The 18,490-nt window shown below is 35.4% G+C and overlaps 1 protein-coding gene across 5 annotated transcripts in view; it reads right to left on the bottom strand.

Moving 5' to 3' along the window:
• The window catches only part of ABCC9 (ATP binding cassette subfamily C member 9), a 143,159-nt gene that overhangs the window by 64,028 nt on the left and 60,641 nt on the right, over positions 1 to 18,490 (bottom strand). For 2 of the 5 annotated variants that reach the window (XM_009425746.4, XM_009425747.4), the window contains exons 17-20: positions 13,186 to 13,258; positions 10,148 to 10,253; positions 1,956 to 1,994; positions 475 to 576 (exon numbers count right to left, since the gene is read on the bottom strand). In XM_009425746.4, coding sequence (XP_009424021.1) covers positions 475 to 576; positions 1,956 to 1,994; positions 10,148 to 10,253; positions 13,186 to 13,258 — 320 coding nt within the window. The remainder of the gene's footprint in view (positions 1 to 474; positions 577 to 1,955; positions 1,995 to 10,147; positions 10,254 to 13,185; positions 13,259 to 18,490) is intronic. The other 3 variants (XM_063785876.1, XM_009425749.4, XM_016923817.4) reach the window with 2 other exon arrangements.

Here is an 18,490-nt window from a genome sequence, read left to right as displayed (position 1 = left end):
GGGAAAGGGTCATACCTTCTTATGTGGTGGTGGTATTTAAAAGATGCTTGAAAGACGGTGTATTCTGGCTGTTCCCAGTCACCAGACCCCTCAGGTCCTATATTCTTCTTCTTTTCACAATTAAACTTCCTTTGTGAAATTTACTTGAATTTTTCCTTCTCTATCTTCTCACCAACAACCTAAGCAACACATCCTCACTCTTACCCTCCCCACCCCACACACATACACACTTCAATTGCTGTTTAGTTTTGGTGTACAAATTGTTCTCAATAAGGGTCCAAGATGGGCTGGAACTTCCAGTGAGGCTTCTCTTCAAAGAATTGATTCCAAAGACCTTGGTGATGAGGATGAAAACGGGGCCAGCAGGAAAGAAAATACCAGATGTAAAGGTTCCAGAAACCATTGTTCATTCCCAAACACACGAGTCAGAAAGAGTTGCCATTTTGGTTCTAAATTTTATATGCTCAAAATTACCTCTGTTTGTTAAAAGGACTTCCAAAAGTAATATTTTCTTCTACTGTAGCATTTAATAGCCAAGGCTTTTGAGCTGCATATGCCACAGAGTACCTGTTCCTACTGAAAAATGAAAAAGAAAAAAAAAACACCAGGATTATGCAAAGGTACTGTGCGTGTATGTATTTTACTATAAATAGGGGAAATAAAATTAGTAAACTATCTCAGATACAGAAATGGAAAACTTCTAAAAGAGAAAAATTTAAAGACCACCAACCTTATTAAGAAATGATTAAATATGCCACCTAAATTAAAGGGATTAGGATTTAATCAAAATGTCACATGTATAAAATTTGGTTTTCAACACTGAAGAAGTGTTTTATGGTCTAAACAACTAATTGAAATTTCCTTTTCTAAAATGACTATAATTTTTAAAAAATAATTAAAAGATTATAGCTACAGACATTTTACTTTATACTAATAGCACTTTATTAACTATAAATTCTACGTGCAAACTTTAAGATGTTAATTGATACTGTAATTATTGTATGGCTTTGTGGCTTAATCACATTAACATATTTTATGGTAATAGATAATATGTAAATATTTCAAAACAAAGAATATCTTAAGGAGTCCCTGAAACTTTCAATATTGAAATCGTGCATGTAAAAACTGCATATTTCAAAATATATTGAAATCGCTTATATTTTAAAAATAACTCCCTCCCCCCTTTTGACTTGCAAATTCTACCAGATGTCTATACATCAGACTTCAATTTCCAATAGTTAGGAAAATACATGTGAGCTGAAGAGAATGATGGGAAGGGCAGGTCAGTTTAAAAGTCAGATTTCCACAGTTAGTTCATGATCTGTAAAGTACTAATGAAGGAAATAGGGTTAAAAGAGAGCAAGGTTAAAAAAGAGAGTAGTTAGAAATGTTCAATGATCTTTCTAAAACATTACGTCTTAGGAGTGTAGAAGACATGATACTATATAGTATGCTAGCAGTCTCTGAGATAATCATATGTAGAGTAAAACAATGGTTCCCAACCTCTGACATGCCTGCTTTCCCCCCCAACCCACTCAGCTCTTTAAGGTTTTTGTTTTTGTTTTTCCTTTTAAGTAGATAAAGCACTTGGCTCTTCATCTCTACCTTACAGATGGATCCCATCACTGTTTAACTCATAATCAATATATGTATTAATTCTTACATTTTTATTTTATGAAATCCCAAACCCAGTTTACTGAGGATAGTTTGAGTTTCAGCCAAAGATGGGACACGTGTGACTCAGTGAGAGGAAAACAGTTGACACAAGGAGCCACTATGTTTGGTAAATTAGTTCTTTTAGCAGCTTGTCAAGGTTGCGAACCACTGCTGTTGGAAATATGCTAGCACACTTTAATAACTATACATTATCAGAATAAGCAAAATGAGATTAAAGAGATTAAAGTCTGAGGAAGTAAGTTATTCTTATTAAACTCAGGTTAAAATAGAAATAATACCTTCTGGTTGCTTCAAAAGAAGGCTCAGATTCATTTACACTGCAAGTATGGCAAACAATGTTCATTAATTATGAAGTAGAAATATAGAACCAATGTGCATACACGTCAGGTAAGAGACACAATAAACACTGGACATATTAAAGAGTACATTTCCCAAATGGTTTCTGATATTAATTTCAAAGACAAACCAGATAAGTAGTATTCTTCTTTATGTCTTCATCAGCTAGGAAATAATTGCTTAGTAAGCTTCTAAAACATAGATAGCACTGTTCTCTTTCATAAAAATTTTGGTTCATACAATGACTGGGTTCTAGTGCTAACCCTGCTCCAAACAGCTGTAAACTTGGGGAATCCCTCTAGAATACAGTTTCCCGTTTCATAAGGACTCTGTATTTCCAAGGCCTTCCAACCTTTAACATTTGAATTCAGTAAATTTAAATTCCAAATTTAGCTACCCTAAGGTAGCAGCAGAAATACTTTTTGGGCGCTAAACATGAAAGATACACAAAACACACTGGCCCCTCAGGAGCTTGTAAGAAAAACAGACATGCACCAGAAACCAAACTACATCTAAGTAGAATCAATTATTGATATGATTTATGTAAAAAGTGGGCTTTGGTCACAATTTGTTATGCCTGCATTATGAGGAAAGACACCTGAAGACGTATTTCTTTTATTGTTCTAATTTTTTATAATTTAGGGTTAGTTGAATTCAATAACATACACATTACAGACGTGAATTCAATAACCATACAAATAATTAAAGCCTACAGAAACTCCAAAAATTGATTCTATTTGACTTTGCAAAATGTTGTATGTTTTTGTGGAGAAAATTTACCTAATTATGCTACCTAATGATATTTGGTTTAGAGTTACTAAGGATCATTTTCACTACTGCACACTGCTAATGACATCTTGGGATGGCTGATAGAGGCAAAAAAGGCAACCTCAGACTAAAAATTTCCTCCCAATAATAATTGTTCCCTGATTTAAGTTACTGATAAAAAATAGGGAAATGATCATTTTTATGAATAATATTTTCCACACAATATGCTTTAGATAACAAGAAATTTGGACTTTGTTTTCTGTGGTATAAATCCAATGGGTGACCTCACTAGTTTTAACTAATTTGAGGAAGAGAGGGAAGAGGGAAGAGTGAGTATGTGGCAGAAATGAATGTGTTAATTTGTATTCTGGCCATTCAAGTGGAAATGCCCATTAGACATGGGTAAACACCTGTTGGACATTTGAGAATGTCAGTCCAAGGTAGAGATATGGATTAAGAATTCATCAATCTATTCAATAAAGGTTGGTTAAATTCCGACTCTATTTATTCAGTATCAGTTAAAAAATATGCATTGATCACTTCCTAGTGCCACACATGCTAGAGATACAGCAAACAAGAAAGATCCACTCCTTCTTTCACACCACTTTCACTTTTGTGGGAGCATAATAAGGGAATAAGGGCTGAGACAGGTGGGGTAAAAGATGGTAGGGCACTGATCAAGAACCAAGAACCAAAAATAAAGAAGCAAAGAACCAGAGAACCAAGCCACTTTTAGCAAATCAGAGTAAACAATAGAGTTGATGTCACAGGGAAAATTAAGAGTGTGCTAGATGAAAAAAAAAAAAAAAGCCAAGAGTACTTCAGACCAGAGAAAATATGTATTAGAAGGCCATGAGGTATCCTGATTACACAAAGAAGTGATGTATATTCAGCATGGCTGAAATGTAGGTGTAAATGGCAATGAACTTACAAAAGTAAGCACAGCTAGATAATGAAGGGGCTCATAAACCATTTTATAGAGCTTGAACTTTTCCTGAAAGTAAAAGAAAACTACTGAAAAAGGTTGAAACAAGAGAGAGATACAGGTTCAATTTAGAAATATCACTGTGATCACAGAATGTAACAACTGAACTAGAGGGAACAAGACTGGAGATCATAAAAGAAATCCTTTGCCAACCTCACAGATTTGACTCAGTCAAGTCACCTATAATCGTTCTTATAAAACACTGTACTTCTTCCTAGTCTTTATAAAACATTAATCCAATAACTATAAAATTATTTGCTTACTTCCTCTTGGTTTCCCCTGCTAAACAGTAAGCTTCATGAAAATAGGGGCCTGCCCTCTCTTGTTCACTTATTTCTCCCCCCAACTTAGAACTAATACAATGATTTGCACATAAATGGTGTGCAACAAATATTTTTTAACAAATTAATAAATGCAAGGGTCACGGAAACCAAGAAGCCACGTTGATTTCAAGGAGTCGTCGATGGGTGAAGAGTTTCAAAATCTATGGAGAAGTAGGACTGAGGACAAATTATCGGGAGTTAGCACTTAGGCAGTCATTGGTGAGACCCTCTCATCCAGGTTGCAATGCACAGAGTAAAAGAGAAGAACAGAGGTTAAGTGTGGGTGGACTAGGTCGTTAAAAAGAGAAATGTTCCAGTTGATTGAGAGATAAGCAAGACCATTATTTAAAAAACGGGTGGGGGATAATCGAGTGTGAAGAGCAATAAATAAAGACATTTATAAGAGAAAAGGGTTAATTAATGCAGTAAGGTCCTGAAAAAAGCAAAACAGCACATAGGGGATCTTCACTTCTGAAAACCTCTCCTTGAAGGATTTACATATATTTTCCTTTTCTTTCAGAGAAAGAAAAAAAGAGGTGAATTTAGACTCATTTGTAGGTAATCATCTTCCAAGAGCAAATTAACCCATTATTTCACTAACGTTTTTATGAATAATGTTATAATCCTTAACTTCCAGAGACTACCTATTCCGGCCCTCTCACATATCAATATGTTTAATCAAATTCAATTGTGGAAGGTTATATAATTCCTCTTCCAAAATAAAGAAGTAGATTTAGCTCTGTCTAGACTCATCCTCCACCATTCAATGTGGTACTCAACAGCACTCAAGACAACAGGAGAATGCAAAGAGGTCATATAGAAAATCCCCTTCTAGAAAACAGAATAAAGTTTCACTTCTGAAAACCTCTCCATGTAGAATTTGTGTGTATTTTCCTCCCAGAGTAAAAGTTAAAGTCGACACAGTGTATTAGCAACTTCCAAGTATTATGGTTAATATTATGGAATGGGAGAGTGACTTTTGCAAATTTAAATCAGGAATGACATTTGGAAGAAGGGAAACTAGATGCTGGCACAAACATGATATATTACATCTGACCCAGGAAAGCTGACTTAATATTATTATTCCTTCATGCCAGCCAAAGTCACATGAAAAGGAATATTTCCTCCATTTGTCTGAAAATAATTGAAGCACTGTTACAAAGCTGATTACACTAAGATGTTGGGAGATAGAATGTCAGGACAGAAGGGGCCTGAAGAGTAGGATGGTTGATGGCATGGGTGAGAGGGAAAAGAAAAAAAAAAAAAGGAAAACAAAGATAAATGACAAGCTGTTTCTCACATCATTACCACCACAATTAAAAAGCATTCTGGACTCTCTCACTGAAACTATTCATCAGATAAGGCATTTTAGTTCTGGCTCCTAAGATATCAGTAGAAATTGTTGTTTACCATCATAACCAGGAAAGGACTTCAGTCAGGCAGAACATTTGTTTTTCAACAAATATGAAGCACACTTGGATGCAAGATTGATGTGCACATTGGCATTCTGACAATTTTGGAGAATTTTTTTCATTCCTCTCTCCTCTCTCTCATCTTTTCTCTTCTGGGTCTACAATATGTCAGACTAGGTCAAAGGAAGCAATTCCCAAGGAAACAACTATCGGGATCTGTGTGTTCCACGTTCTACCCACACAGGTGTGTGCTGGATGAAAAACAATGCCTTTTCTCCGGCCCAAAGTAAATATTTCCTGCTGCAGTAGGTCAGAGTACTTTACTCGGTTTTGTTCATGCCTGTGCATGAGGACACATTCAAAAATAAAATTTATGGTCGGGCACGGTGGCTCACGCCTGTAATCCCAACACTTTGGGAGGCCGAGGCAGGCGGATTATGAGGTCAGGAGATCGAGACCATCCTGGCAAACACGGTGAAGCCCTGTCTCTACTAAAAAATACAAAAAATTAGCCAGGCATGGTGGTGGGCGCCTGTAGTCTCAGCTACTCAGGAGGCTGAGGCAGGAGAATGGTGTAAACCCAGGAGGCCGAGCTTGCAGTGAGCCAAGATCGTGCCACTGCACTCCAGCCTGGGCAACAGAGTGAGACTCTGTCTCAATAAATAAATAAATAAAATTTATGCAATCAGAGACACATGTAATGGTGAAAGAATGATAGCAAAGTATTTGGTGTCTTACCATATCATTTAGTTTATTGTTTTCGTTTGTTTTGAGCCTTAAAAAAAACGAATTCAGTCTGTTGAAGTAAAGGACTTCTAAGCATTTACACAGCAGCAGCTTATGAATATCAATAATTTCTAAATTAGCTTAGCTTTAATTAATAGTTATATGCCTTTATTGGACTGGGCATACAGCTTTTGTTTCTGGAATGAAAAGAGTAATTACAAATAACTCTTTAAAAGAATGTCAGTATCCTCTGAATCTTCTTGATCCTAAAATATGTTTTATCAGATATTAAGGATATCATGAAAAAAATAAGTAATTCTTTTAATTAAATAAAAATAGAATTTGCATTAACTTATTCAATCTATTAGAATATTACATTTTCATTTGTTTGTGTGTTGAACCAACTTAAACATTTTTGAAGAAAACTTCGGTCCTTTCTGCAGTGAAGAGATAGCATTGTTGTCTAGTAAGGCAAATGCTCATAAAAAGATAATTTTTAGGTTACAGGAATTTTATAAATACTTAGAATTATCTCAATTTCCTTCTTACACTTTCATCCTGCTGGCTGACTCCAAAGTATATGCTGAATCTATTCACTTTGGTTCATTCCACAGCTACCATGTTACATCAAACTACCTTCATCTCTCATCTGAATTAGTGAAATGAACTCTTAAATGATTTCCCGCACTTTCCCTCTTGCCTCTGTAATTCATTCTTCACACCACAAGTCCGAATCATCTTTTCAAATTGTACATCATATCTTCGCAAAAATGTAAATCACTCTTCTACTTAAACTTCTACAATATTTTCCCACTGAACTTAGAACAAAATCTTAACTCCATAGCATACCCAGAATGCTTTCCTCCTTTTCCAGGTAGCCTCAGCTTGCACCTGCATCAGTCGGTATTTACCAGCCATTCTAGACCCTTTTAGGATCCTCAAACACACCTCACAGGTATAGTACCTTTACTATATTGCCTTGTTTTATCATTGTCACAGCATTTATCAAAGTCTAATATTATGTCTTTTTCTTGTTGATTACTTATACACAGGCCACGTTCTAGACTGTAATCGCATGAGATAGAGACTTGTCTTGTCTTGTTCACTTCTATATCCTTGATACCTAAATCAGTGTTTGGCATGAAGGAGGTACTCAGTAAATGTTGAATGAAAAAAAAAGGACTAAGAAATAAAATATCTGTATTCCATACTAAACATGGAAGATGGTCCAACTGATGTACAATTTATGTATTTTTCCAAATGTAGTTAATTTCATTCCTGGATCAAACTAGATGTTGAAGATCTGCATACTTAGACTGTGTTGTTCTGATACTACCCATACCACATCCTTCACCCCCTCCTGCCTGCCCTCTAAACCTTCACATAACATTTATTATATAATCTATAATCTAGTATTATATTCTGAATATTATTTGTAATAATTGGCACATGGAATTTACTTTTGAATAAATTTTAGGAATATTGAAGACATTAAGAATTAACCTTTTATTGACTTTTTATAAGGTATATGGAAGATATTTCTTTAGTTTTTTTTTTTTTTTTTTTTTTAAGAGAAATGGTCTCACTCTGTCGCCCAGGCGGGAGTGTGGTGGCACATTCACAGCTCACTACAGACTCAAACTCCTAGGCTTAAGAGATCTTCCTGCCTCAGTCTCTCAAGTAACTAGGACTACAGGCATGCATCACCATGACCTGCCTATTTTTAAATTTTTTTGTACTGATAGGGTCTCACTATGTTGCCCAGGCTGGTCTTGAACTGCTGGTTTCAAGTGATACTCCTGCCTCAGCATCCCAAAGTGCTGGGATTACAGGCATAAACCACATCTGGGCAGATTTCTTTCACAGTTCTCTCCAAAAAGAGAAAATCAATCTCTACTGAGTAAATGTATGCTGTTTTTTGCCTCACATTTCCTTCTTTGCCTAGCTTTCATGAAGTTCAGAAATTTGTGGCCCATATTTTATAATTATACAGGACTTCAGTACATGCATTTCTGTCTATTACTACTTCAGATGATTATTTAAACAATATTTAAAAATTTTCTTTATCTTTCAAACTCTACTATGTTATTTTAAATAAAACAATACAAAACTTTATGAAATAAGATACAATATAAATCGTATACATGCTTAGGAAAGCAAGAAAATAAATAGGTTATAAAGAATATTTTCTGCATCCTCACATCATTTCTTTATTCATTAACACAATGATAATTATGAATGATAATATTGGGGGTCAATTTAGCTCAAGTGGAGCTGGGGCCTGGAAAGTTAAATTACACTTGGAACAGGCCAGATTAGGAGATCTTCCTGGTAGCATGAAAATAAAATCTCAAGCCTTTTCTGTCACTGTCATTCTTTCTCTCTGTTTTAATGATGGTAAATCAGGATAAAAACAAAACCCAAATAACTTAATTATGGTTGTACAAGCTACACAATGTAATTAAATCCAGTGGGATCTACTTCTTCATCCAAGATAGAAGTGACGGTGGCTAGGGGAACATCATCTAGTGCCTGAGGTTAGTGACTGACACCATCTACTGCCTGAGGATAGTGGCAGGGGAAACCTAGTCTAGTGCCATGAAGCACACTGAGGTAGCAATGTTTCACTGAGCTCTCTGCTGGGTATGCACTAAACAGTTGCAAGGCTATCTGCTAGATTTGCTCAACAGGGATATAATGTACACTCAACAATTCTCAGTCTTCTTCTTTTGCCAATGACACTGAAAACAGGATTTACACTTCTAATTTTAGTCTGAATTTCACAACGAAGAATTTTTTTTCTTAATTGGAGTTTAAAATAAAATCTACTCTTAAAAGGCCCATAGTCTTCTCATTCTTGAGAGATGTCTGTGTATGTAAACAGCAAACTCAGCCACGGTGGAATTCATGATAGTAGATACAAAATGATATGAAAGAACATCTGTGGGTTTCCCAACCTCAGCACAATTGATATTTGGGACAAGCGAATCCCTTGGTATGGGAGCTGTCATGTGCACTGTAGGATGTTTAGCAGCATCCCTGGCCTCTATCCACCAGGCCAGTAGCAACCCAATGCTTCAGTGTAAAACCAAAAATGTCTCCAGACATTGCCAAATGTCCCTGGGGACAAAAATCACACCCGTTTGAGAACCACTGGTCTATAGCCTAATTTCTTAGATCAGCTGTAGCCAATGTATCCATAAACTACTTATAAGGAGTCTACTAAGTAGGCCAAACTAAATAAGTATAATTTACTCTTTATTAACCAATTATGTAACATATTTCTGAATCACTTTATTACCACAGTGTGCTTTGACCACCATTCAAATATCTAGAAGAAACATCATGCTGGAAGCAGTCATTCAAATGTCTGGAAGATGCACTTTCTTTTCCATGTCTTTAGAATTGCACTAATCAAACCTATTCATATCTCCAACTAGACACTTCTAGTATCTAGTTTAAGTATAAGGATAAATAGTTGATTTTCACTTTCTTATACAGATTTTGGAAAAGATCATTTGATATTTCTTCTCTGAACATTGAAACTTTAAGGCACTGTTTTTATTTAAGCCTTATAAATAATGCACATTTTCCATAACTTATTTTATTATAGAATAAACTTTTAAGTTATTTCTTGAAGTGTTACCCATTTAACTTTAAAAACCTATCTTTACAATCCCATCCTTACTTTTGTCTCAGCAATATACTAGTTTATACTATTATAAACAACCTTTGTAATAAATTGTTTTGTAACTTTTTATTTATGACTTTTAAGGTTTCCATCAATTTTTTTTAAAGCTGTGCTTATTTCTGAGTGGTCTTCAGAGTCAGAACATGTAAATGTATTTGTCTAAGTTCTTTCCTTGGAAGATTATCAGATGTATGACATAGCAGCGGAAGCCAACTAAAAATATACATACTTGCTCCAGTGAACTTTTCCTTCCAATGTCTGCATCTCACCGAGGATGGCAAGGAGAAGAGAGGACTTCCCACATCCTACTTGGCCCACAATCATGGTTAACTGACCTAGGAAAGCAAAACAAAGGATAACTACAGAATGAGATGGATTCTTAGTGAAATAACATCAAAACACATTTAGAAAAAGCTAATGTTTTACAATCAATGGCCCAGTTTTGATCTCCAGCAGTAAGGTATTCTGAACAGCTCCTTTCTCTGATACGTCTTTTTGGAAAAGGAAAAAAATATATATATAATGATTTATTATTTTTAAAACTATGAGAATAGCTGATATCAGTAAAGAGAGTAATGAAATAATTGCCTAGATTATCGAGATTAGTTTTAACTTTAATGTTCAATTCATTCAGAATAAAAAGGGCAGTTTTGATGAAAATAAATAATTGCAATAACTCTCCAATTTCTATTTGAAGAAGAGAGTGTCTTTGCATTTATAATAGAAAAATCTGTTCCTACTATAAATTTGTTTTGCATTTATAATAGAAAAATCTTCACCTAATGACCTGGCATAAGGCCAGGTCAAAAATATTTCTATTCAATTATAGAGACATTTTAAGGAAAAATTACTGGGTTTATTCCTAAATATTTTATTCTTTTTGATGCTATTGTGGATAGTATTGTTTTCTTAATTTGAGATAGTTTGTTGTTAGCATATAAGTACTTGGAAATAAAACTAACCAAGGAGGTGAAAAACATATACACTGAAAACTATGACATTGGTGAAATTAACACAAACAAAAAAAATGAAAAGACATCTGGGCTTAGGGACTGGAAGAATTAATATTGTTAAAATGTCCATACTACCCAAAGCAATCTACAGATTCAATGTAATCCTTATCAAAATCCCTACAGCATTTTTTACAGAAATAGAAAAATCAATTCCAAAATTCACATGGAAACAGTAGACCCCAAATAGCCAAAGCTATCTTAAGAAAGCAGAGCAAAGCTGGAGGTATCACACTTTTTGCTTGCAAAATATATTACAAACCTACAGTAATCAAAACAGTACGGTACTTGCATAAAGACAGATGCATATATCAATGGAACAGAAGAGAGAGACCATAAATAAACCCATACATATACAGTCAACTGATCTTCAGCAAGGGGTTTCAACGAACTGGATATCTACATGCAAAAGAATAAAATTGGAGCCTATACTACACCATACACAAAAATCAACTCAAAATGGATTTAAAACTTAAATGTCAGACCTGAAACTATAAAAATCCTTAAAGAAAGAACTTCTTGGCATTGAACTTGGCAGTGATTTCTTGGATTTCACACCAAAGCACAGGCAATAAAACCAAAAATAGATAAGTAGAACCACATTAAACTAAAGAGCTTCTGCACAGCAAAGGAAACAACAGAATGAAAAGGAGACCTACGAGATGAGAGAAAATATTTGCAAACTATCTATCTGATAAGAGGTTAATATCCAAAATATAATATACAAAAAAAAAAAAAACTAAAACAGAAATGAAACAAATAATCCAATTAAAAAATGGGCAGAGAACCCGAATAGAGATATTTCTTCAAATAAGAAGTACAAATGGCCACCAGGTATATATAAAATGGCATTCAACAACACTAAACATCAGGGAAATGCAAATCAAAACCATAATGAGATATCACCTCACACCTGTTAGGATGGCTGTAATAAAAAAACATGAAAGATAACAAGTGTTAGGATGTGGAGAAACTGGAACCCTTACACACTGTTGCTGGTAATGTAGAATTGTGCAGCCAACAATGGAAAACAGTATAGAGGTTCCTCGAAAAACTAGAAATAGAATTGCCATATGATCCAGCAATCCCACTTCTGCGTATTTATGCAAGCGAACCAGAATTAGGGTCTCAAAGAGATATCTGCTCCCCCATCTTCATTGTAGCATCATTCATAATAACCAAGATACTGAAACAACCCAAATGTCCATTGACAGATGAATAAATAAAGAAAATGTGGTATATACATGCAATGGGATATTATTCAGTCTTATAAAAAGAAGGAAATCCTGCCATTCACAACAACATGGATGAACCTAGAGGACATCACAGAAGGACACCACCTAGAGGACACCACAGTCACAGAAGGAGAAATACTGTATGATTCTACTTCTAGGAGGTATCTAAAATTTTGACTCTTTTAGGTATTTTAACTAATTTAGTCAAAATTTTAGACACTTCTTCTCACAGAAACAGAAAACAGAATTGTGGGTTCCAGGAGATGGGGGAAAGGGAAAATGGGAAATTGTTGTTCAATAGTTATTATTGAATTTCAGTTATGTGAGATGAATAAGTTCCAGAAATCTGCTGGTCAATATAGTACATACAATTAACAATATAGTACTGTGTACTTTAAAATGTGTCAAGAGGATAAGTCTCATGTTAAGTGTTCTTCCCACAAAAAATAAAATAAAAACAGAAGAACACAAGGAAATTTTTGGTAGCGATTGCATATTGAATACCTTTATTGTGGTGATGGTTTTCACAGGTATACACATATGCTCAAACTCATCAAAATGTAAGCATTAAATATGTGCAATTTTTATGGATCAATTACACTTCAATAAAACTTTTTAAAAATATTAAATACATATAATTATTGGATATTTAAATGTTAAGTATCTTGAAAACTTCATCAGTATTTGTCACAAACAGAAAATAAGTTTCTCATGTACTCTTTCTTTAAAGTGTTTCTCAAACAAAAAGTGAAATCAACCACCCTACTGTTTAAATTGCCCAAATCAGCAAATGAACAGTAAATAATTGTCCAAAGGTATAAACTCCACTGTGAAACGCAGGTCTTATCATTTCCAGCCATTCCCACAGTGACACAGTGGCTCGCAAGCACAATAGTGCAAATAGGCAATCATAAATAATATTTATGTCTTTAAAAAGTATCTTTTTATTAGGCTCAATTATCTTGGAAAACTATGGTTACGGTCATGAACAATTACAAAAATTCATAACAAATAACTCTTACCTGTTGGAATTCGGATATCTATATTGGATAATGTAGCTAAACCACTGCCCCATGAAAAGTATCCATTTGTGACCTACAAAATAAAAATATAGAAATTAAATTATATGTGTGGTATCAATGAATAATTCTAATTAAAATAATAATTTGTAGGCCGGGCGCAGTGGCTCACGCCTGTAATCACAGCACTTTGGGAGACCAAGGCGGGTGGATCACAAGGTCAGGAGATCGAGACCATCCTGGCTAACACGGTGAAACCCCGTCTCTACTAAAAATACAAAAAATTAGCCAGGCGTGGTGGCAGGTGCCTGTAGTCCCAGCTACTCGGGAGGCTGAGGCTGCAGTGAGCCGAGATCGCGCCACTGCACTCCAGGCTGGGTGACAGAGCAAGACTCCGTCTTGGAAAAATAAAATAAAATAAAATAAAATAAAAATGTGTAAATACTAAAAGACTCAACCCAAGGTAGAACACACAACGGTGAAATTCTGATTTAGAGTTACGGCTATTTAGTGGTATAAATGAAAAATTAGAAAGAATGAAAGTGAAAGGAGGGTCTTTAAATTTGCGATATTATGAAGAATGCTAAAATCTCTGAAAATTTGGGATTACCAGATCGTTTACATATGGACATTCTTAAAAGACAATTATCCCAAACATTTTCCAATGAAATCTCCACATTAATTATTTTCTCACTGCCAGACAATTCCCCAAATCCTAGTGATTAAAATAAAGCAGAGAAATAACCACAAATTATTCCAGCAAAATGACTTCATTAACTGAGGAGGAAAATTCTGTAATTAATGAGTTTCCTGAACTGTGTAGGCCAACTATTCACTGAAGTTTAAAAAAAAGAGTAAAGAATAATAAAAGAAGTGAGGCAACATTGCTTGTGGTATAAACGCCAACAATCAGGAAAAATCACAATACCTTCTATTCATCCCACACAATCTATTTGTTTTAACAAGCTTCAAGTGGACTTAATAGTTTTACCAGTTATACAAATAGGAAAGAAAACAGTAACAGAACCCAGGAATTAGAAGGATGAAGTAGACACAGATGAGGGGAGGAAAGGCTCCAAAAATCAGGAGAAATTGAAGATACACTTTGCTCATAAACTAATGTTTTATTTCAAAACCATAAATGAAATTTCTAAGCACACTATCGTTTAGGAATTTTGCAGAATGGATTTGTGATATCTGAATTATAACTACATATAACCCCCAAAACCCTTCATAAAATGAATAACTTAAAGAGTGAAAAACTGCTTGAAAAGGCTAGCTTATGTTTGTCCATGCAGGTTTTCTCTAGCTTGTAATATATATGGCACAACATTTAGTAATATCCATCACATAGTTATGTGTGAAATTAGTCATGGAAGGAGGGTCGCATGGAAGGGCTGGATTCGAATTACTGATTGCTTTATAAATATGGCTGATCATCCTCACTCTGTTTGAGGGACTGTGTTAGGCTGGCATAGATTACAAAGAAGGCATAATGCATCCTCCCTGCTCTCTTGAAGCTTGCAATCAGTTGAGTAAGTAAACCATGGAAAGAAGTGAGTACAAGACACGACATTATGGGCTAAGTACCAAAGAGAGGGGACACACAGACACTAAGTACAATAGCAGCTCATAAAGAAAATCATTTACATCTGGGATGAGTCAAAAAACTTTTTGGAAAAAGAGGCCTTTTAACTAGTTTTGTAAAATATACCGAATGTCAATGAAAGCATTTGTAGGTAAAGAACTATAGTGAGAATAGGCTGAAGATAAAAAAAACCGTAAAATATGTCAGAGGAAATGATGAATAGAGCTAGCTGGGGCAGAGGTGGCTGGGGCTGTCATTATGGTTAAATGACAAATGGCATGCAAAGAAATTATACAGCCTCAGAGGCTGAAGATTCCATTTTCTCTCCTAGGGTAGGTGAGGAGGCTAAAAGAGGCACAAAAATAGATGCTTGTGGACAAGGGCCAGCATGAAACTGAGAGAGACCCTACATAACACCGTTGATGTTCTCAGCAAATTGGGAGCTAAGGTGATCTGGAGAAAGAGGAGACAAAAGGAGAGAGAAGGAGGTGGGAATAGAGTGGTGACAGCTGCATAGCTACTGTAGGTTTGGAAAATAATGCTGCTAAGAGACATGTAAAAGGATGGCAGATAGCTATTGGGGGAGGGGAGTCAGCTGAGGTTGGAGATAATAACTCTGTGGCCATGCTGGCCTATATCATTGTGTCACCTTCTCCATAGCACTCAGCAGCCTGGTTATAGATGTGTAGAAGGCATAAGGTTGGATTGCTGCAGAAAGGTACTAAAGGACTGGGAGAAAAAGAAGGAGTTCAAGATATTGAAGGTTTCAATGGTGTTAAAAAAAAACAATGACCATGAAATTAAAGGCTTGAGAAAACTTGGGTACCAGGATTTTGTTGTCAGTGACTGACTAGTCTAATAGAGTAAGATAGAGGGGATGCAGTTCCAGGTGGTGACCAAATGTGAATCCAAATTATATGAGTGTGAAATTAAATTATATGTGTGGTATCAATGAATAATTTCTAATTAAAATAAAAATTTGTAAGTGCTAAAAGACTCAACCCAAGGTAGAACACACAATGGTGAAATTCTGATTTAGAGTTATGGCTATTCAGTGGTATAAATGAAAAATTAAAAAGAGTGAAAGTGAAAGGAGGGTCTTTCAATTCGTGATATTATGAAGAATGCTAAAAATCCTTTAGTACCTTTCTGCAGCAGTCCAACCTCATGCCTTCTACACATGTATAACCAGGCTGCTGAATGCTGTGGAGAAGGTGACACAGTGATACAGGTGAGGTTGTGTAAATGGAGTGACAGTAGATTAGGGGATTTTCAGGCTGGGATACTGGATAGACTGTGCCCTTGGAAGTGTAAATCCTAACTATGTGTGGCACATACAAAGACAGAACGGTGGACTAGGAAACATACTCACATCTACAGTGAAGGTGGAAGAGTGATTATGAGGTCCTCTGATAATAGATGTGAAAACAGGTAGAAAATACCATAGCTTTATGAGTGTGACAGGGAAAGGTTATGGTCTGAAAGTAGCAGGAAAGAACTAAAAGAATGCAATGTCACCTTCTGATTTGGTGCTACATTGAAGTAAAAGAAGGAACAACATCCATACAAGAAAGATAGAAGAGGAGGAAGGCTAAAGTTAATTTCTCCTGCTGCCATTTACACTTCCATTCCCTCCTGCCTTTTACAAAATGCACTAAATTCCCCACCAGCAGGGTTAAAATCCTGACTTCCCCAACTAGATATCTGAACTTGGAAAATCAGCTAATATATAAATCAGTCTTTGCAAAGGATCATGTAAGGATAGGTACAATGATGATCATCATAACAGGGTTTATGATACAGGAAAGATGGAGGCAAGCTCAGTGTACATCACTAGGGGATAAGTAAAATGCAGCGACACATTCTACAAGATACAATGGTGCACTTAGCAGAAGCAAACGATCAAGAAAACATTTAAGTAAATTGAGAGCACACAGACACTTATGACAACACTACATATTTTACAAAGATATGGGCATGCCTAAGCACGTCAAGCACATTAGAGCTGGTTCTATAATGATGGGGGTAGGAGGTATGTATATTGGGGATGAGGTGACTTTGATAGGAAGGAGTATCAGGCATACAGGGAAAGAATGAATTAAAATTTAAAAGCGGGAGCCAGATAGACACAAAATGTCACCTAGTATATGATTGCATTTATATGAAATATCTAGAATAGGCAAATCCATTGGTTGCTGCCTGGGGCAAGGGGAGTGGGAAATGGGGAGCAATTGCTTAATGGATTTGAGATTTCCTCTTGGGGTGATGAAATAGTTTTGGAACTAGGTAAAGGTGGTGGTTGCACAACATTGTGAATGTACTAAATGCCACTGGATTGTTGACTTTGAAATGGTTGTCTGCTGAGTGAATTTCACCTCAATGAAAAGAATTTTTTTTTTAAATTTAAAGGCAGGGCACACACAGACCATTGTCCATTTTCTCCTGCTGAAAATAAGTAACAATGCTGAACAAAATTTGGTTTGTAAAAAATCTCACTAAAAGAAGCAGTTAGGAAATTCCAAGTCAAAATATAAGGAAAAAATACAAATTCAAAGGTGTGAGCCCCAGAACACCTAAGCCTCTTTCCCCCAAGGGGCCAAGTATAGCTAAGAAGGAAAAAAAATCCAGTTATAAAGACTTGTTCTAAAAGGTGTCAATGTTCATTAGAAAGCTATAGTAATCATTACAGCGGAGTACTGAACACACAAATAAATCTGAGAAAAATAAATGAAGGCTATCAATTGATTCACACACATATAGATCCTTGATGTGTAACTGATATCACACTGAAGATCAGTGGGGACAGTGATCAATAATACATGGGGCTAGGCAACTAGATATCACGCTTGAAAACATTAAATCAGACCTTACTGATTTACTACTAAATTTGGGAAAATGACTACTACTAAATGTACTACTGCTACATTTATGATTTACTAATAAATTATTCATCACTGATTTACCTACTAAATCACATCCCTACCTCATACTAAACACAAAAATTGGACTTATGTGTATTAAAGGACTAAAGTTAAAAAGTGTAGCTTCAAAGCTTTTAGGAGCTAATATGGAACATCTTCATGGCCTCTGGGTAGGAAAAGTTTTCTTAAATAAGATGAAAAACCAAAGCATTAACCATAAAGGAAAAGTTGTATCCTAGACTATATTAAAATTAAGAACTTCTGTTCAATGAAAGATATCATAGAGTGGAAAGCCAAGTTACACAGAGTGGGAGAAGGATTTTGCAACATATGTGACTGTCAAAGTAGTACCAAAAATTTTTAAAGAGGAGAAGGACAAACAACCTGGTAATTCACAAAAGAGAAATCCAAACCCAAACCCCAATGGCCATTTTCATAAATATATCTTATATCGAAAGTTGCTTGACCTCATTTGTAATCAGAAAAATGCAAATAAAAACCACAGCAAGATACAGTTACACCTCTCCCAGCACACAACACTTGGCAAAAAAATGAGAAGCATTTTTTTGGTGAAGATGTAGAGCAACAGGAACTCTCAGTCACTTCTGGTGAAAGTGTAAATTGGCACCATCACTTTGGAAAGCAGTTTGCCATTATCTAGGAAGGTTGAGGATGCACATACCGTGTAACTCAGCAACTGTTCACAATAGCCCAAAACTGAAAAATACCCAACAGACCATCAAAAGTAGAACAGATAATTAAATTCTGGTATATTTATAGAATTGAACAATTTGTACAC

This window comes from Pan troglodytes, chromosome 10 (assembly GCF_028858775.2).
Source record: "Pan troglodytes isolate AG18354 chromosome 10, NHGRI_mPanTro3-v2.0_pri, whole genome shotgun sequence".
NCBI classification, from domain to species: domain Eukaryota; kingdom Metazoa; phylum Chordata; class Mammalia; order Primates; family Hominidae; genus Pan; species Pan troglodytes.
The sequence above is the reverse complement of the archived record's forward strand: the minus strand, read 5'-3'. Positions and strand labels throughout refer to the sequence as shown.